Raw genomic sequence first — 22,356 nt, forward strand, 5'->3', positions numbered from 1 at the left:
GAGATATAAGTTTTAAGGTCTCAAGTATAGTTACAACGGCTGTCCCACCCTTCAAACCGAAACGCATTATGCTTCGCGGCAGAAATAGGCGGGGTGGTGGTACCTACCCGCGCGGACTCACAAGAGGTCCTACCACCAGTAAAAAATTAAATTGAGCAGGCTTAATCACAAGTGACGAGGGAACAGATTGACGCCATCACACCGAATTCTCTAACACACAAGTCCCTACTATTTAAAAAACGTCACATTTCGTTCTTAAACACTGATCGATTGATTATTAAGTTTCGGACGCAGCCTTCCCGTGAAACATTCCGCACGTCATTGTCGAGTATTCGTTCCTAGTTACAAAGCTATTTATTAATTCGATACATGAAAAGGCCATTAAAAACATTTCCCCCTCATTGAAAAAGAACAAAGAGTAAATAATAACCTCTTCAGAACGTTGAATGGCTGGTCCGAAATTACCATGGATGGTCCGACCTCCGCCCCGGGCGAGGAAGTCCCTCATTTGGAGGGGCACCGACCCATGAAGCCCTGGGACCACTTAAATGCTAATATCTTGATCATCTGATAGGTTCGGAGTTTTCTGGCAACGCTTATTACGTGCTTGTGATATTGGGTGCTTTTACGATTCCTGTTTTTATAGCTTAAACTTATTTACCATTGGAATTTGTGGTTAAGAATTAGAAACCTAAAACAAAAGGCCACATATAATTATGATTTTTTTTAGGGTTATATAGAAAAGTATATATATACTATAATTTGGAAGAAATTTGTGGAAGTTATTATATTAATGGTACTTATGTGCCATTAACTAGTTTGTGTGTTTGTTAAAAAAAAACCCATCACAAACATTGCGTTTGACACGAAAAAAACATAACAAAAGCATTTTCATATCACGGTAATAAAAATAAAAAGTCCCCCAAAGTAACTTTTGACTCGTCTTCAAATTCTTTGTTCATAGACAATTGTCGTTGTCTATTCAAGCTTACCTAAGCGGCCCTGGCATTGTGCAGTTTCAGCCGAATTCTTGTATTGTCTGTATAATTGAATAAATGCTGTTTGACGTTTTTTTTCAACATTTCTGGGTCTAAGGACCCGTGTGAATCTTTTATACTTGACGTTTGGGGATTTCGATATTATTCTTACAAATTTTTATGCAAGAGTTTGGATTTAGACGCGTCAAAACGATTTCAAACGATATATCAGACTGGGGAACCCAAACGAACTGTTAGACCTTCAAATTGGAAACTATTACGTCCTTCCTCAGTGCACGTACGTGTTCATTAACAGGTTTAATTGTCTTTGATTAGTTAATATGGTACACTTATCAATTATGTTGTTAACGACGAGTTAGTAATTCGAAATTATTCCAACATTGTACTCCAAAATGTTATGGGGAAGTGTCGTTTTGATTGAAAACTGTTTCGAAAAATGTTTTAATTACGAATAAAATATTAAGCATAAAGAACAAATTACAGGGTCGGCACCGGGCTACCTGCGACTCCACTAAAAACTACGGAACTCATCACTAAATTCCTGAGGTCCCCGTCATAGCTCAATGAAAATTAAACCGTATTCATTAACAGTTTAAGTGCACAATCATTGGACAATTTTCGCGGCGGTTATTACCGTAATCGATCGTTGCGGAGACGGCATCAAAATCGCTACCAAACGTGGTACCCTGTAATTTGTAATAAAAAATCTATTTATAAGATAAAATAAAGCATCGCGTTGCTACCTAAGATGCCTTCCGATCGATCTCCGGTCGGTCGCCGTCTGCGAGACATTTTGAATCTTGTCAAAATCGTACGTACGATTTAAAATCGCATGTCACCGGAGCTGGCATTGAATGTTAAGTTATTCTACAACGTTCAGAGGTCGAGTTTTGTAATTTAGTTAAGTCGCCTCCTATTTAATTACGTTCTCCGAGATCGTCGGCGGGCAGGTGAGTTTTTCCGTATCGTATTTTTTTTTATACGTGTGTGTTATTTCGAAAGCGGCAGTGCGACCCGCTACTGAAGTAGTTCTAAATTATAGTGTATTACGGAGCGGTCCCGTTCCGAGGTGGATGTACGCGAGCCGCGTCGCACGGTATGGGAGCACGCGCGCGGCTTAGCACGCGGCCACCACCGCGTTTAGCCGCCGTCTCGAGCCGCCGACTATTTTTTTTCCCCTACCTATGCTGATAACCTTGGGAGACTATTTCAGCTTCGCCCTAACGTGTAGTTGAGCTCACAGGGCTCAAACCGGAGTGTTGCTAACACTGGCCCTAGCAAGAGCAGTGCTTCGCAGAATCTACCACCGGATCTGAAACGCGACCCACTGAGAAGATCCGGCAAGACACTCAGTGGGCTGTGTCTGTGGTTTAATTCGCTCGTCGAGCCTTTCGTCGCAAGCGACGGGTAAGTCGCCGACGCGCGAATATACCTATTAGTTCGACTCGCTTTACTGCCGGCAGTAAACGGACGTAACCAACAAATGCCTTTATGGAGCACACTTGTAAACGTCGAATATCAGTAATTTCTCCTCCTTGACGACACGTACAAAAAAATGCCATAAATATTCTTAACAAAATGACTCCTACTGAATATTGTGGCCATAAACCGAGGTCTATAAAATGAGGTTCGGTTGTTTAACTTTTGTTCGTCGCCGCGCCGGCATTAGGAGTCGGTCGCGGGACGCAGCTTTTGTTTGCTCACTCATATCTCGTCCATGAAATATATGTAAATGACCAAGAAATTATTCATAACTAAACAGAATCTAATTTAACGTTTTGTTTTCACTTTTTTTTATTTCGCTGATTTAAAAAAATATATATACGACATTCACGTGTGACCTCGACGACGGAGTCAATCTGGGCCGTAGAGTCTGCTTTTTTCTGTTATTTTTTTCCCTACCTGTGGTGATAGCCTTAGAGACCATTTCAGCGTTACCCTAGCGTGTAGGTGAGTTCTCGGGGCTCAAACCGGAGGTGTTGCTAACACTGGCCCTAGCAATAGCAGTGCTTCGCAGAATCTACCACCGGATCGGAAACGCGACCTGAGTCTGCGTTCTGCAAGTTTTGTAACATCAAACTCGATAGATACGGCGACGCTTCGGTTCTTGCTTTTGTAACGTTACTATAGAGAGAGACAGAGCACTGCGTGCTAGAAGAGAGAGCCGATATGGGCTTTGAAAGACGCATTTTTTGTGGAACCCTACAGAAAATTTTATTTTTAATGCAAGAAAAGTATTGAAAGGACACGAGGGCAGGTAGACGCCGGCCGGTATTTGCTTGGTTCGCTTGTTTTTTTTCGTCCACCCTTGATTTATGGCGGGCTCCGTGACGAGCCACAGTAATCTCTAACGCTAGTTTTGTCACTCCGCCATTAAGTTTGATTTATTAATTTAACCTGGACAGGGCGGGAACGGATTGACATCTGTCAGCAGAGCTGTCATTTAGTTAGGTTAACCGCTAAGGCTTTTTGTTGAGTCGCGTTTTAGTTTCAATCGCTGGATATACACTTGAAAGATTTCTGTTTAAGGAACATATCGCCCGGGACAATTATAAGAAACGTACTCATTTAGCGATTTAATTTAAAACTTCACACCGTATTTCGGACGCGCGCGCGTAATGCCTCAACATTAGAGTGACAATGTTTTGACTATAGATTATATATATTTTAACTGGTAAAACTAATCTGTGCTTTTAAATTTGTTCTGCAATATTGCAGTTGTGATGGCGACAATCATGTTGAGCATTCCTGCTCGTGAGCTCCAGCCATCGGACCAAGCATATAACAAGATGAACGATTTGAAAATTCTATACTGTATGTAATGTGTACACAGACGCGGCCCACCAGAGATCAAATGAAGACATTAGTGGATGAAGGGGATATGATACAATTTGTTGATTTTTAGAAAACAGGCAACAAACTTTTAATACTTGTATTATTTATTTATTTATGTACACACAGAAAATATGACATAGTACAGAGTAATAGGAAAATTATGTACAAAGGCGCTTGTACTTTTTCTTCAATACATAACTTCTTCATCACATGCAATTTCGAAAAATAACCTTTAAATCCGGAGATTTAAGGTCTAATATGGTTTATAGGCACACCTTCATTCAATATAAAAACTCAAAAATCTTCAAAATGGTAGTTAACTCTTCATCCACTCATGTCTTCAAATCATAATACACGACGAATAAAATATCGACAAATTTCTGCTTTTACGGCTGGTATGGCTGCAGTAGTCGCTTAATATCAAGTGAGTCGTGAGCTCGATTGTCCTGATTTACGGCCATATACTGGCAAAGACAATTTTATCTAAACATATAATTTCAAAGTAAGTACCTACATGATACTGAAACGACATGAGGGTTTCAATCTTTCCCCACAACTTGATCTGTGTGTCACGCATTTTTGAGACAGCTTTTAGAAGAAGACGCTCCGAAAATGAATCCCGTTCTCGTGGTACATTTTTCTTTTTTTTTTTGTCCCTACCTAAGCTGATAGCCTTGAGAGGCTATATCAGCGTCGCCTTAACTAGTAGGTGAGCTCACGGGGCTCAAACCTGATGACGTTGCTAACACGAACCCTAGCAAGAGCCGTGCTTCGCAGAATCTACCATCGGATCGGAAACGCGACCCACTGAGAAGATCCGGCGAGAAACTCTGTGGGCTGTGTCTATGGGTTAAGTGGTACATAGATTGTCCACCGGACCAGCGAAGCAATCAAACCAATTCTAGATTGTCTTGTTATGGATAACCGGGAGCCTATTATATCGGTCAAGCTACACAACGCAACGGTCAAATAAGGATGGGCGACCAGAGCTTCGGACGCTTTATTGCGTTCTACAACTTCAACCGCCCCGCTAACTTGTCTCCTGGGGGTATTTTAGACCCGGGGTCAGTTTTTCCGCCATTAAAAGCGACATTTAGTGGGGGTATTAAATACCCTACGGTTCGAGATTGCCTACCGCGATAATACACGTTAAATAGACTTATAACTATTAATGTATTTTATGTTTAATAAGCTTGTCAGTTGCGATATTACGAGTAGCTTTTAGCGGAGTGTAAATAAAGGTTTTTAAAATATGAGGAAATTTTTTTTTAACTAATTTCGATAATTTCAAAGAACGATTCTTAGTTTAACTGTAAGCTGTAAGCACTAACAAATCAAGCTTAATTCGGTATACGACTGAACTGTCCATCTGAGGGTAAGTGTTAACCGGGGTCGATATATTCAGACTGAAACGTGTAATTGCTTGACGGCATACATTTTTTTTTCTTTGATGGATGGACGAGCTCACAGCCCATCTGGTGTTAAGTGGTTACTGGAGCCCATAGACATCTACAACGTTAATGCGCCACCCACCTTGAGATATAAGTTCTAAGGTCTCAGTATAGTTACAACGGCTGCCCCACCCTTCAAACCGAAACACAATACTGCTTCACGGCAGAAATAGGCGGGGTGGTGGTACCTACCCGTGTGGACTCACAAGAGGTCCTACCACCAGTAATTACACAAATTATATTTTTCTGGGTTTGATTTTTATTACCCGATGTTATTCCTTTACCGTGGAAGTCATTCGTGAACATTTGTTGAGTACGTATTACATTAGAAAAATTGGTACCCGCCTGCGGGATTCGAACACCGGTGCATCGCTCAACACGAATGCACCAGACGTCTTATCCTTTAGGCCGCGACGACTTCGTGGGCGACGGTACCGATCTGTGTAAGCACGATTGTGCTTACACAGATCTTGCTTACACAGATTGTGCTTAGGAGATTTCCTAAGCTGAACGATCTCAAATCATAAAAACTATAAATTACCTACATATGACGCAATAAAAACGAATCACGAATCGAACGAGAAAAGAATCGAATCAAGAAATGATAAAATTCTATTCATCATGAATCCTGGATAGTCGACATGGAGACAAGAACTATGAGCAAAAAATGGATGAGTTACTTTTAGTTTTTCATAGGTTGCCTTAACTGATGTCCAGGGATATCAGACCAATTCATTAGTCTTATTGTATTGTCATTCGAAAAACATTTGAAAGTAAATTGATTTGTATATATTTATATATTGTATATATTTTTTCTGTGCGTGTGTTTGACACTCCTCCTAAACGGCTGGAATGATTTTTTTTGTATGCGTTTTGGTGGCACCCTGGATGGTTTAGATTCACAAATCAGCCCGGCAGAGGGCACCCCGGGCGCTATCTAGGTTATTTATCTTTCCTAGAAATAATTTATTTTGCTGAGTCAGCTAGTGTTTGTATATAATCTCGAACCTACTACCTCTTGAATTAGAAGCATGCGTCGCTGAACCGCGTCGGTGAGTGTAAATACCGCGAGCATAGTCTCGGCACGACCACAAATGATTCACTCAGTTTTTGTTGTTGGTTGGCAACACGGCCGGTGAGTAAGCGACCACTCGGCGCTATCAACGGATCAACAAGCGAAAACATTCCAGGATCAACAGCCTCGCGCTCTCGCGGCGCACACACAAACAAACAAACACGGCCGCTGTGTTATTGAAGATCTTACGCGCGCTCGATTTAAAAAAAATAAACATCTATATAAGAATCCGTTGCCAAACAAAATCGAGTCGATACGCACTCGTGTTTATAATCACAAGTGATCACGGACGCTCGCGGGCGCCAAAGCCGACATGTGCTCCCAAAATCCGTACCATGTGACCCTATTTTGAATAGCTGAGCAATCGACCCCTTGTTTTCTTTCAAATTCCCACCCCCGAATCCCAGCAGGGCAGGAATTAAAGTGTAATGGCGCGATGTTTAATAACTTATCTGCGGGACGGCCGCGTGTTTTGGCTTTTGTTAATATAATTTTCGAAGTTAATTTTTACTAGGGGAACGGGGGTAGCACGAAAAAAAAAAATCGATACGCGAACGTATCAGATTTTTAGGATTGATAACGTCATGTTTTTTTAGTACTGCACAACGATATATTTGCTGTTGTCGTTGACATTTGACATAAATGACATAATAATATGTCCCAAAATTAAAAAAAAAAACTTCCATAGCTCATGAATTTATTACATAAAATACATAATATGCTCTGCCTTCACAAGACGTTAATGAAGAATCAGCCGAATGCGAAGTCTGCGCTACCAATTCTTCTAAGGAACGACCCCTAAAACGAAGGAATAATAACATCGTCTAATTAAAATCAAGCTCGCAATATTCCTATGTTTGCAGAATCACTGATGCCAGATCATGGGTAACTAACTATGCCGCGACCCAATCACGTGTTACCCTCCGAATGGCAGAACAGCTGTTTGCTTAGTGCGAGTTTTTTAACGTTCTCGATAGCGTAAAAGTTAACTCAAATTTGAATGCAATTGGAACAGCGCCCCTAGCGGCAAACGTAGGCAGACGTACTAAGTACGCTGATCTTAAGTTGGGCGACGGCTTTTTTTCCTACCTAGATGATTGCCTTGAGAGACTATTTCAGCGTAACCTTAACTAGTCGGTGAGATCACGGGGCTCGAACCGGAGTGATGCTAACACTGACCCTTGCAAGAGCAGTGCTTCGCGGAATCTACCACCGGATCGGAAACGCGACCCACTGAGAAGATCCGGCGAGAAACTCAGTGGGCTGTGTCTATGGGTTAATTCACTCGTCGAGCCCTTCGTCGCAAGTGACGGGTTCGACGAGGGTGGTGACCGGTGCTTGTGGTACCTAATGAATTAATGGATCGGGAGGATCCGTAATGACGTGTTTTGGGCAGCGGCGGCTTTACAACCTGACCCACGCTGCACAAAGATTAGGTCTCGTTCTGAACACATTCCTAATCGCAGGGCCTTGCATCCAAAGCATTCCACCTTCGATAATGACAAAGCAATCCTAATTACAACCCAATTGAATTCAGCACTACACTAATAAAGGGTGCCCCGAGTCATCATCGACACATTGATGAAACAAATGCGAATAGAGGACGGAGGGGCGGGTTAATCTTGATTGATCTACGATATTTTCTCTGTGACGAATTAGTTGATAGTGTATTACGAACGACGGAGACGGGCTCGGCCGGTTCTTTCAAACAAATGAATCGGATGGGCGACACACCGTTAATATGTCTCAGAAGACGGTATAGGTCAGCTTGAAACCATTTAGTTTCTCTTTTCAGTAAGCGTTTAACATCACGCGACCCGTAAGCTAGACTGCCTGTATGTACTAGTCAATGAAAATTACCCATGTGTCAATCGAAGTAATATACAGTTGGTATTAAATAGTTAAGACAAAATGTGGGTGCTTACTCTATAACCCAGGATAACTAAGCAATATATTTAATAACTAATCTAAATTTGACAATTTAAGATAAAATATATCTCCTCCCTGTGTCTAATTATTAATATTCTTGTTTCTAGAGGGTGTATTTTTTTTTGCAAACATGACAAATCGAATTTTCCATTTCATTAAATCTCTTTAAAAATTCGCAAATTCCTTGCTCAAAATTTTACCACATTCGTCCAATACAATAAAAAAAAACACGATATTTATTTTCCAAAATAAATTCTGATAAATTTTTTTACCGTGCCTATAACATTTACAAAACACCATATTGAAAATATAACAAATAACAAACATAGTCCCGTCCATTGAATGTATTATCTTTTTTCATAACAATAACATTTTATATAATCTTACTTATGAATGCAAAGATAAACGGGCATACCCTTCTATACAAAAAGTAGACTTTATTTTAATGCGTTTAATGTTTGGAATTAAATATCGGATTAAAAATGCATCTGCTTTCAGGTTAGAGATTTCGTTTTTTATTGGCGGGCGAGCTATCGAGCTCTCGGTTCACCTGGTGTGACGAGGTTACTGAAGATAAACCTTCAACCAACACGTAGAGAATTGTGCTGCATGGGAACGAGGATAATTCTTCCTGGTCATAGACGGTGGTAGGACGGTTTATTACTGGTGGTAGGTTTGTGAAAGCTTGACAATCAATAATGTTTCAATGCAGTTTGGTTTAAATAAGATAGCGACTTCCTTTCACTTTACTTGCGATAGGACTTTTATAATTGAGTCGTCTATTATCAAAGGTGGCAATCTGTGCATTTGGACAAAATAATGTTATTGATATGTCAATACAGATTAATTTGAATATAATCGTCTCCTTCAAAGAAAACGGTTCAAAACCTGCGTTAAATAAAGGTTAATACTTAACCTGTTATTTATCTAAGATGTCTTCCAGAAGAGTTTTGTGACTGCCAATGGAATACAAAGTCAATAATTCGTTTTTCTGATTTGCCAATAATTGTCCAAAAGTCACATTGCCGGCTTTGATAATAGTCGACTCATATATAGGTGGTAGATACCTAATATAAAGAAGGATTGTTTTTATTGCTTAGTTGGTTGGACGAGCTCACGGCCCACCTAGTATTTATTATGTTGTAACCGGAGCCTATAGACAACAACAACATAAATGCCCAACTTGAGAAAATATGATTTCTAAGTTTCAGTTTTAAGGTAAGACGGATGCCCCACTCCTTAAACCGAAACTCATTACTGCTCCTCGGCAGAAATAGGTTTAGGTGGTAGGACCTCTTGTGAGTCCTCACGGGTAGGTTCCACCACCTTGCCTATTTCTGCCGTGAAGCTGTAAGCGTTTCGGTTTGAAGGGTGGGGTAGCCGCTGTAACTATACTGAGACCTTAGAACTTATATCTCTATTTTAATGTCCTATGATTCTTAGATATTACAATTCTAGTTAATTTTAGTCTCCAAATTAAAGACTTGGTCGTGTCTTAGCATTAATAGCACTGTGGGCAATTAGTGACAAAACGTTCTTAGAATCACGTGTACGTAATAGAGTGTGTAATTATAATGCAGCCAAGCGCAAAGGCCGGCAGATGTTAATGATAAATACTTAAACACTATGGGGTTGACTTCAACAAAGAACATCCAGCATTACTTGTCGGCAATTATCAGAATCCAAGCTTGGTTGGTACGGCTCACCTGATGCTAAGTTCACCAGAACTCACACACGCGAGTATCAAATCTCTATAACCAGAGTTAACTAGAATACATGACTTCTTCGCTGGAGGAATTTCTAACTAACCCGCGAATAATCATGAAAATCAAGTCAAAAGTATCAAAATTGTTAAAATAAAATATAAATTCCCCAATTGCACCGCGCATCGAAAGATACCTACAGAATTCCTGCCCAACATTTCACCCGTCCGAAAAACACATCGCTCTCACCCCTCGTAGGTAAAAACTGCCTCTAATCCTCGTCAGCTGCTTGTGACTGGTCGGCCGCCCCCGTTTCACCCCAAAACCCACCCTTATTTACCAACCAAACGTATTGACCTCTGTGTGCCTGCTTATTCTTTGCGCGAAGAGCTCAAAATATTATGGATCTAAACCAGTGTTACGGGACCTCTCTGTTTTTAAGAAAACTAAGTTTTTCGATCGTAGCTTACAGGTCAACGTAATTTGGATTTTTACATAATGATATATTTGCCAATTTACGGAGACCTCTCTTTCTGTAATCAAAGGGCTGTACTAATTCACATGTTGGAGGTCTAGTTATTTTGTCGTTTTAGAGTTTCGAGCCCTCTGTCAAATACATAAATGACTGTTTTTTTAAGCGTTTATAAGTATACGTTAAATGATCGATTTGTTGTTCGTGACAGATTTTTTTCTGACGTTGAGGGCTCTTGATTTACATTATTATAACATGATAGAATTAAATGAAGTTATAACAAATAAAAACATCAAATGAATATCATAATGCCTATCGTTTTACGTCATTGCATCTTTGGATGATTAAAAATTAAAAAAAAAGAACCAAAAATTTTAAAATGTCTACGAATGCTACGGCCCAATATTTATTTTTTTAAAATAAGAACATTGTAGGTACATCGACTGGTTCTTGAAGTTTTCGAATGTTTAAAAATGGAAACCGCAAGAAAGAAGTGTCGCGCGGAATGCGGCCCGGGCTTCGTAATTAGTACCTACTGGGTCGTACAGGCTGATTTCTTAATTTAAAAATAAATCATTATAAAAAGGTTAAGCTTTATTCAAATTGTCACTACTATTTGTATTCTAATTTTAATTATCTGTGTTAAAAACCAGTATTAATTGTAAAAATAAATTAACGAATATTATAACTTTTGAGGGTACATTTCCGAACAGCCTGTGAAGTCAAACGCGCACCCACTGTATTTATGTCATTATTAACCGGTGCGAATTAATACTCATTTCGCGTCCATTTTATCGCGAATTCTGACGCGCGGACAAAAACGTCATCCGGGAGAGCACACGGCGAGGCACGCCGCTGCAAGTTTTTCTGGACCGGACCAAAAATGGGTCACTAATTTTACAAGACAACAACGCGTTAGACAATGAGGCGTTTTTCTAAATTATCTTTGGTCAAGGATGTTTGTCATTCGAAGAGTATTATGTATTATGAGTGCATTATAAATAAAAAATTTAGGTCCGTCTCCACTTACACCAGAACAAGAACCATATCATTATATTTTCATTACGACTAGGTACACAGTGTTTCACTATCATCAGAAACAAGTACTATTCATGAGCCGTATACTACAAAGATCCCTTGCCTTTTATCGATTAATAAAATATGAATACAATTTAGCCAATCACATAAACACGTAACGTTATTGGCGTATTCAAATATCGAACCCTCGACTGCGCCTCGATATTCGAACGAACGCGACCCAGTTTCTGGTATTCTATTTTCAAAAAATAACTGCGCGCTGCAATATTGTTACGTCGGCCTTTATTATACATTATTATGCTACATTATTATACACAACGCGGTTTCTCTTGGTTTTTTTTAATATTTATTTTTTTAGTCACACTCTTCATTTTAAGTTTCGAGAAGTAAGCCCAAAAATGAAAAGAAAGAGAAGAGAAGAGTGAGGCATAATAAAAATAGGCACGAGCATGGTAGTTGCTAGTTAGGCGAAGGCATGTAAGAAGCAGAGTCAAGCATGATGACGGTTTAGGTACTTTATTAGTTTTGCCTATTATTATTCAGCTGAAGAAGACCTAACGCAATCGTAACACAGTCTCTACCTAAATATCAAACAACGTCACGTCTAAAAGTCGTAAATACTAGGTGTACAATCCATGGCCACATTAACGCGTTTTAAAACAAAAAAAAAACAAGCCACGACCGACCGCGACCAGCGCTAATTGAACAGCGCGCGATAAACTAACGCGAAATCCCTTTGCCATTTCACTAATGCCAAATTCATTTTCGACCATAAAAATCTAGTCTGGAATAGGATTCCCTAATAAAAATCAACTGCAAGTTATACTTATGAGTATATGTAAATTGAACGTGGATATTATAAGGAATCACTACTAAACGCTTTCCTAGTCTTATTCAAAGCAATTTATGTCCATTATCAGAATAAAAAGTTAACAATTACAAACTTAAGAGTAAGACGCGAAATCCCTTTGCTAATGTCAAATTCACTTTCGACTCTGGCATTGCTGAAGTCCATGGGCGACGGTAACCACTCACCATCAGGTGGTCCGTATGCTCGTCTGCCTACAAAGGCAATAAAAAAAAAAACTAGTCTCAAACAAGATTCCCTAATAAAAATCAAATGTGAGCTATGAGTATATGTAAATTAAACGTGGATATTGCCAGAGATCACTACTAAACGCCTTTCTAGTCTTATTCAAAGCGAGCTATGATCAATGTCAAAATAAAAAGTTAACAATTAAAAACTTACAGTAAGCACACGTATGAACGATGTTGGCGGAACGCACACATTACGTACGTGTTTATTATTGTGTATAGATACAGTATTTTGCTAGACGATCTACTTTCGAACATGCAGTGTGAAAAATATCTCACATATTAACGTTTTTTTTTTTTAATCAATGATAATGACTCAGGAGTCTGCTTCTCTACACAATCGATCAGCAACGGATGACAGTTACAACGTAATTATTGTATTGTGCTTCGGTTCTCATGACAAAACACCATTAGCCTCAATAAATGTGAACGATAAAAGTAGAAAAAAACACATAAATACAATTCGATTTAACTATTTTTTATTTATAATTTCTTATAACAAAAACGTGTAACTTTTATTTATTGTCTCGATAGGGGGACGAGCATACGATCCAAATACTAATGGACATCAGCAAACATTTCAACGAACCCAAGCTGAAAACATATCGTGGCTAGTCTCAAAACTGCGACTTCTCGATTTCAGGACGCACGTACGACACCGCTACGCCATTAGCAAAATAATATTTTCGTATTAATTTTTATCGACATCATTGACAACTTTCACGGTGTTACCAGAACAATAAAAGAGAAACTTCGAAATTCCGTGTGACGTGGTCTTGTAACGGCGTACAATAATAAACTTTATTGGTCGAATATCGATATTTCGAATTCTCGAGAAATCGATTCCGGATGTCCACTGTGCTCTGATACAATAAACACTGGTTGGTATTCTTCAAAGCAACGTGTTATCGACCGCTTTGATCTAAATATGAAAACGATTACAGTTTCCTCTCGTTTGGAATTACAGAAATGGTATCACACATAACATTAGTAAGACATTTTTCGTTACTATTCATAGTAGGTATTTAGTTGTTTTTTTTTTTTAAATAACAATCGATTTTAACTGTTTAATCTAGTGTTTATTATTTTGATATCTATCGAATACTTTATTCTTATCGTGATTAATAATTTGAATCATGTCTATGAATTACGGAAGTCGAAGAGAATTCTAGTGTTTAACACGCTTTTATTAGCTCAGTAGATATTAGTTTGTTTGTTGAATTTTTGAACGTAATTTTCACAGACTTCTGTACTGGTGGTAGGACCTCTTGTGAGTCCGCGCGGGTGGGTACCACCACCCTGCCTATTTCTGCCGTGAAGCAGTTATGCGTTTCGGTTTGAAGGGCGGGGCAGCCGTTGTAACTATACTTGAGACCTTAGAACTTTATCTCAAGGTGGGTGGCGCATTTACGTTGTGGATGTCTATGGGCTCCAGTAACCACTTAACACCAGGTGGGCTGTGAGCTCGTCCACCCATCTAAGCAATAAAAAAAAAAAAACTTCAAAAAAATTAAATGGAAAATTTGCACACATCCTGATATCAACAGGATAAAAAAAAGATTAAACTAATCGTCAGTTCGATTCGCTATTTACGGGCGTTTTCTTAGTTTTTAAACTACACTGTAGGTTTGTTTAATGAACAATTAATTTGATGTTTGAAATGACAACACTGGTAATCAATTTTTAATATACCTAATCCTAACCTAACCTATATACCGGGCTGCGGTGTCAACATAACGCTTACCATAGGTAGCAGCAACAAATATTATGACCTCTATTTGAGAAGATGTCCGCATGTGACAGTAATTAGCGGAAGTCACAATTTGGACGTTACACAATCCGGCGTCGCGTCTACTAAGTAATGAGGGGCATCCTTAGCGTTTGGCGTGCAGTCCTCATTACAGAGATTTCATCGTTTGTGCTTAATTTATATCTGTGATGTTACTGTTTACGTATTAAAAGATTGTTTTACAAGCTTTGGCAGCCACGCGTAACGATTTGGTTTTAGGTAATCTGATGCGAAGTCTTGATGTAGAATCGGATTTCTTAAGATCATCGTTACCCGCGTCTTAGAAGTTTGTTACGAGCGACGTAGAACTGTAAATTTTCCGTGTAACAGATACCAAAAAGTATCTTACTCAATATTAATCGGCAAACGAACCCGAAACAAGATGCGTAAGGAATTCCAAACGGGCAAAAACCACTCGATGGGGACGATAAAACGAAATCGCCGATGCGTTGTCGGATGAAAAAAAAAAAACAAAAAAATGCAAGTGCTGCGTGCGAGCGAGACGACAAAAAACGTATCGTATCGCCGTTCCACTCTAGCGCGCCGAACTAATGAACACAGTGCGCCGACGCAGCTGCGCACACCGGCTCTCCACCGCCATTATTTATTTTATTTCGGCGCGAAACCCCGAATTGGATCATGGCGACAAAAAGATTAAATTGCGCGTACAGAATCCCGTGACAATCGTCAATTATTAAAGCGAACTAGACGACACGACAGATGTAAACAAATACACAATGTCGGATTCGTTTTGATAGATCATCGCACAATGATCTCGTGTCGTTCGTATTTCGACGTTTTGTTCATTTCGTTTTGTTAACAATAACGTATGCAGCTCACAGTATTCTCTATGACGTTCATTAATGCGATGCGTTACTTGAATGACTTTCATACTGACTATCAGCAACATCTATGACTAGGTATATTCAATGGGGTAACATCTGAAAGTGAGCTCAATTTTAAACTATCACCAACACCAGCCAAAAGGAGGGCTAGTTCCGCGCCCCTCGACTAAATTGTTTCTACAATCAGACTGTTAAAAGGTCTGAGCTACTTGAAGTATATTGCCCGTGACAATAATAGCTGTTAAAGCAATAATTTCATATTAAAACGGTACTCTGAAAAAAAACGTTTAGTTCGCGTCTTCGCGTGCAACCATCCATCGAAGCAGGGTTACTTATATTCTATAGATAATAAAGAATTCCCTGCGTGATCTAAACCTTCCACCAAACGTCTGTGCATCTCCAATTTTGTAACAGATATAAAACTAACAGTTAAGATGGAACTGCTAAAATCCTGATCCTCCTACTTGACCGATATAGGGTAAGTCCGGGGTAGTTGGCCATAGTTTTTTCTAAGCTCTGTCAAAAATCAAATACATAAGTTTTTTTAATTATATTTATTTGTCATTAAACTTTGATGAATCGACTATGATATTTTAAACAAAAAAGTAACAATTTCTAAAGAGATCACCTTATTAATTGAAGTTTTTCTTAAATCACAATTGGACATCTCTCCCAAGGTATCCGGGTGTGAAGGCCATAGTATTAGAGGTAAAATGGCCATAGCTTAATTCTAGACTTATAATTACTTTTTGGTCTCATTTTCTACTTTTAAGTCTTGTTTTTTCCTCTTCGTCACATCTGGAGCACATCGTTTCAAATTCAGTGTAGTGTTCGTGAACCCAATACTGACACACAGTACATTGAAGCCACTCTTCGATGAGAAGTGTTTCCTAGTAATTTTCACCACACTCACGAGTTGTTCTTTTCGTGTCACTTTCTTTTCTCATTTTTATCTGACAATATTTTTAATGGAATATGATATCACTATTTTCAGATAGTTTTCGAATAGCTTTGCTTTTTATACATTGAACAGTCCTTTTATTGTCTTTTTTTCCTTCTTTGTTTTGACACATTTTATTACTTTTTCTTTTTTATACTTTTTTCTGCAGCATTTTTTCTAGTTCTAGTTGTGTTCTTTCGAATTAAAAAGTGTTCCGACTTGCTTTGCTCATTTACACACTTGAGTCAGTTTTTGTGGACCGGTTGATATATCCTGTAGAATTCGAGATGGGGTGTAATCTAGATTCTTACTGAACGAAGCCTCTTTCGGAGTACTCGGGTGTGAAACATTAGATCGTGGCATTTTTAACGCAGGATTTTATGAAGACGATTATAGGGCTCTAAAACAAATAAGAAAATACATTAATACTTTGCAGAAAACATCATATCTGTAACATGGCACCATGGCCATCATATACCGACTGCACTTGGCCATCTCTCCTTTTTTTCCGGGAGAGACGGCCACAACAAAAACTAAAACAAACCATGACACGAAACAAACGATTTTGAGATTTTAAAGTAGCACTGTTTGTATACTTTGCATCAAATACAAATATCACCATAATTTAAAGAAACTGATACCACAATTGTGTAAAACATAAAACATCAAATATATATTTACAATAGTCGAAACAAAAAACAAAGGATTTACTTACTTTTTCTGCTTTTTTTGTCAAATATTTTGTCGCGCCGTTGCCCTCACGCACGACGCGCAGAAAACTAAACGTTAACCAGTGTCATTTAATGAACGGTACCTTGAAATATTTCGATAGGCCATCTCTCCCATATGGCCATCTACCCCGGACTTACCCTACCATACCACCGCGCCGGTTTAATGATCGCTCCGAGAAAACCTTAAAATACGCTGAATATTGTTCGAGCAATAATGTTGGCGATCCATAACACGTTCCACGCAATGTATTTAAAAGTATTCGACAGACGGGTCAACGATCCCTTGCATTGCAAAACCGCAATGTACGAGCTATGAATTTGTGAAAACGAGACGATTCTTTTGTTGGTTTTTCCGTTGTAAAACTAGAATTTAGTTAGTAGTTAATTGAGTTAGTTGTCATTGTAACGGTTTTGTACACAATAAAGTTTATTTTGATCACAAATTCAGTGCATTTCAACTTAGCAGTAATTTTAAAATTTTTTTCGTTATACCCACATTTGAAACAATCGTTTTTTTTTTTCATTTTGGAAATAAGATACACGTTAGATATTAGTGTTTGAATTGAATACAAGAAAATAAAGCTGCATGTTTTAATATCACGTTTCCATAATTTGTATTGAAAATGCGAGTTCGCGTAGATGACCAAGGGTTTTGCAAGCAACTGCCACTATAAGTGTCAACACATTTCTGACACACCAACGGGCACAGACCAAGTCAGATTTCAGATCAATCGATCAAATTGACATTCTATCTACTTATGTATTTTGAAACCACGGATCCGGAGTCAAGGATACCGTCCGTACAGTAACGATCCTTCCTTCATTTCCTTAGCTCTCCATCTAATTTCTACATGTAGTAGACAAGTCCTACCTATATCTGCCGTAATGCAATTTGAGTTCCAGTTTGTAGGGTACTGGTCATTGTGACTTAGGCCCTATATCTAGAGAGGGGCGACGGCTATCGTTAAAAATACGTAAACATCAGCTAATCTGCTTATTTAATTATTACAAGAAAATAAAAAAAAATGTTGAGCATAATTAAAAATACAATGAAAAGTACTTTCTTCGACAGTGCACATACCAAGATTGTAACGAGGCAGACAAGCATGACCCTAGCGCAAGGATGTCACGCAAAATCGTATAAAATTTGAGCTCTAATTTTTTACTGACGTAAAAGCTTAGGTAGGTACCACAAGTCCGCCTTTATCTGCCACGAAACAGTCATGCGTTACGGTTTGAAGATTGGGACTTGGATGACGCATTGTGATGTTTAGGACCCCGTCTAACACCAGGTGGACTGTAAGGTCGTTCACAGGGATGGCAAGCGCGCTGATTCCGCCACGCCGAGCTTACCGATCGATTACAATTATAATTATTTTCGACATTAATACGTCATATGACATGTCACCGGAGACGTACGCCAGTAAAAACGGAACTGTATCAATATTCCCGGCGGCGCGGATCCCTCGCGGCCGTCAATTAAAATTCTCGCAATAACTTTTTAATTACACTCATTATAACGTTTCTTTCAATAAAAATAACTTGATTCATCCAATTACTTATGGAGGCGTTGTTGTACGCGATTTTTCATTTTGGCATTTAACGTTGAGCGAACTTTATTGTCTTGACGTACTCACTGTTTTGCGGCTGACTCATGCGTCGCTTGCGGGTGGAGATTGATAAAAAAAAAACTTAGATCTCTTTACCGGACCTATGACGCGACCATGCCATCGGCCATCTTTAAAAAACAATCCACAAATAAAAATTAAACAATTGAACACAGACTCTATAGACCTAACGTATTTTTTTAATACTTAGTTTGTTGGACGAGTTCACAGCCTAACCGGTGTTAAGTGGTTACTGAAGCCCATATACATCTACAACGTAAATGCGCCACCCATCTTGAGATATCAGATCTAAGTTCTATAGTTACAACGGCTGCCCCACCTTTCAAACCGAAACGCATTACTGCTCCACAGCAGAAATAGGCAGGGTGGTAGTATATTTTGCTTGCGAACTCACAAGAGGCCCTTTACCACCGGTCAGTTACTTATACGTCTAAGAAAAATCACAGCAAATAGAATTGTGTTCGATTGGAATTATCCTTCTAAGCGCCAACGCAGCAGACGTGCGTACATAGCTACACTAACACGACATTGTCTCCGTCTTAGTAAAAATCGATTAATGACCGACATAATTCAGGAACAGAATCGATACGTCGTTAACGTTCCATGTATTCGCGCAAAAAAATGACACAACTCCCGATTAATGAGCACAAAAAGAACGAACTAATTCGCCGGGTGTCAACGCACCCGGTCTAGTGCGGCGCTAGCGGCCAGTGGCGGGCTCAGTGTCGCAGCCGAGCCGATCGCTCGCCGCCGAGAGTCACTATATCAATCACTCGCTCGCTCGCACAATCGCACCGCACGCCACTTAAATAAATTTATAACATTATAAGTACTTTGAAAATAAACACTTTACGGTTTATGATTTATTTCGTGGCGCGATGAATTATGGACGACACTCATTAAACGAGATAGAGAGGGACGCCCAAAAATTTTTTTTTTACACAATTTTTTTTTATCACCTTCCTTTCGCGATTTCACGTGCTACCGATAAACGTTTTATTATTGTAATTAAAAACGAACGATTAGCTTTCTTGCTCCGTGCATGTCGAAGCGTTTGATAAATGTGACATTTTACAACGTTAGCCCGTAATCGAGGACCGATAATGTTTGGCGCTATCATTCACATGTCAATAATAGTGATTTAGTGACAGGCGCGAGAAGAGCAACGCACTCGAGACGATGGATCGCCGAGGTCAATACATCAGTACGTAAATAATAGAGAGTGGTCAGTACTGGAGCCGTATTATCTACTGTTATCATGACCGGGTCACCGGTGTCGGCAGACTCCACAATATTATGATTGTAAAATTACAATTTAATTTCAATAATTAGTATACAATGAAGTCTCTCGGCGATAACGGTGTTTACAAAAGTGAAATTTAATTTATTTTTTTCTTCTTTTTTTTAAATTAAATATTTTTATGTTTCTACAACGTCACTTCCGGCGAAACGACTCGTTTGCGAAGCGAAGATGTTCGAACGTGTCATTTTAAATTGCATCCGACCGCAGCCCGTCAGCGCGGCTCGCGACGATTGTTGTCAAATAAAAGGCATTTTTACGAAAACCCACAAATTGCGGTATTATAAATTTGTAAAATACAAAATTATACGGCCCTCGCACGTCGCTCTGTCGAGATTGCCAGTTTCGTTTAGTCGAATTGTTACGAAATAACTTCATTTGTGTACAATGATAGCCGACGATTTAACTTGTCATGTTGTTATTACAGGGGAAAACGATAATGGAGTGCTCAAACCAAAACTTTCTATAAAACATTCAAGTTGATAATAATTGTGGTATTCGTTTTATTTGGCCCCACTTAATACTTGGTGGGCTGGACTTGTTTGTTCAACTATAACAATGAAACGTAATCACTAACAGAAGTATTTTCACTCAATGATTATGTTTATTGTAATACAAAAATATCTATAGATTTTTTTCTTAACACCAATAATATACTCCGGTAATTCCGTGGTTATCTAAAAGCGATCATTACTGATGCTTAGTTGATGTACAAAAGAGTATAGTCGATTCTCATACAAGTTGCATCAAATTAATGTTCCTCTTTAAATTATTCAGATTCTCTTACCGGCAGCCTAGTCCCCGGTCCAACAGTGACTTCCTGTCCTTCTTAGAAACACGGGAGCGTCAGAAAGAAAAGCAAGTATTTTTTGTGACATCCGAGGGCTGGATCGAAAGGACTTTTGTTTCTCTTTTAGCCAACCGCCATTATTCATTCGGAAACCCAAAGTTTTGTTTTATCACACTCTCCAGATACTTTTTCTTGACGGTTTTTTGTGAATAGCATTTGAGGTTAATAGAATCAGTTGAAATTTAACGAGAAACATAAACATTGTATATCGTCAAGTAAATAGAACATTTTTTTTTTATTATATTGTAGCTTTGACATAGTTTGAAAAGGTTCAATTCACTAAAATAATCACGAAAAGAAACCAATATCGCGTACACTGTTATCGATAAAATCGATTTGTGTCAAATCGATTAATCGTGAGAATTAATTAACAGCGCACCGAACGCGAATTATATCGATTCGGGAATCAGTACCGTGAACAATTGCTACGGAACGAAAGACCAAGTCAACGGAACTAATTCTCGTTTCGTAGTTATTAAACTATTATAAAAAAACCTATACAAACATTGTTTGTTATTTACGTTTCTTTATTTAAAAAATTATTCGAATTTTCATAGTTTTATTTCCGGTCAAGTTTGCATACTTTGATTTCGCGCCATTAATTTGACGCCATTTTCATAATCATGGTCATCTAAGCGGTTAAATATTTTAAATCGTTAAATTTCACGTTTTAGTCGTTACTTTATTGAATATTGTTTCTAGTTGTAGAATTCTGTGTGAAGAGGTCCCTCGTTTGAACATTTTATATATGTATTTTATATTTAGTTTTTTAGTTGACTACGCACTTATTGGAATGTTTTTAAAAATATCGAATGTATTTTTTTTTAAATCCGGCAAATTTGATTTTTTTCCAAAATAGAAGCTACTCACTTAGTTAGAAACTGTAATTTATTATTGATTTCTCCACTATTTAATAGATGTTATTATACATATAAACCTTCCTCTTCAATCACTCTATCTAAAAAACCGCATCAAAATCCGTTGCGTAGTTTTAAAGATTTAAGCATACATAGGGATATAGGGACAGAGAAAGCGACTTTGTTTTATACTATGTAGTGATATATGGCAATAAATCTATATGAAACATACCTGTTTGCTGAATACCGCAATGTCTTCGTTGAAAGACTCCGAGGAGCACACGTCTCCGCCCGCCACGCCAGGGTCCCGGGGGGTACAGGTCGCTAGCTCACACTTTTCGAAGATCAGAGCCAGCAGGGGGAACAGGGGATGCCTGGAAAATGACAATAAGTTACATAATTTCTTATAACCTGCCACTCGCTGTATTAACAAAGTTCTAGAAAAATCATTATCTGGCGTAAATATAACAAGCGTTCTATTCTGAGATTTCGGCCTAGTGTATCAAAGTCTAGACCAGCCAAGTACCCATCTGTCGCGCTGTAAATCCTAAATGAGAACAAGATTATGAACTGGCAACACTGAACTGTCAACACTGTCCTTTTGATGTGAAACATTTATAGCCGCACGTAAAACCGATTTTTGGCGTGGCGACGCATGCCGTGAGGACGCGTCGCCATGCGCAATCGACTGTGCGATTCTCTCCCACTCGATCCGGCGTTAAGCCATCTCTCTCGCTACACTGAGCTCAGATACCTATAGTGTATACCTACTCCGTAGTGTATACAGTGTTGTTTACTACAGTACACATAACCTGTGTTT

The 22,356-nt window shown here is 38.8% G+C and overlaps 1 protein-coding gene, 1 non-coding gene and 1 pseudogene across 2 annotated transcripts in view; 1 reads left to right on the plus strand and 2 right to left on the minus strand.

The window, feature by feature from the left end:
* The window catches only part of hth (Meis homeobox homothorax), a 347,668-nt gene that overhangs the window by 315,074 nt on the left and 10,238 nt on the right, over nt 1–22,356 (minus strand). The window contains 1 exon segment of the mRNA XM_089738552.1: nt 21,769–21,910. Coding sequence (XP_089594678.1) covers nt 21,769–21,910 — 142 coding nt within the window.
* On the minus strand, nt 13,655–17,489 carry LOC149499814 (uncharacterized; annotated as a pseudogene).
* LOC149499815 (U6 spliceosomal RNA) lies at nt 17,958–18,065 on the plus strand. The gene has a single exon (XR_016325472.1). It is a non-coding gene; the product is annotated as a U6 spliceosomal RNA (small nuclear RNA).

The sequence above is a fragment of the Bombyx mandarina genome, chromosome 25 (assembly GCF_030267445.1).
Source record: "Bombyx mandarina strain Sakado chromosome 25, ASM3026744v2".
Classification (NCBI taxonomy): Eukaryota; Metazoa; Arthropoda; class Insecta; order Lepidoptera; family Bombycidae; genus Bombyx; species Bombyx mandarina.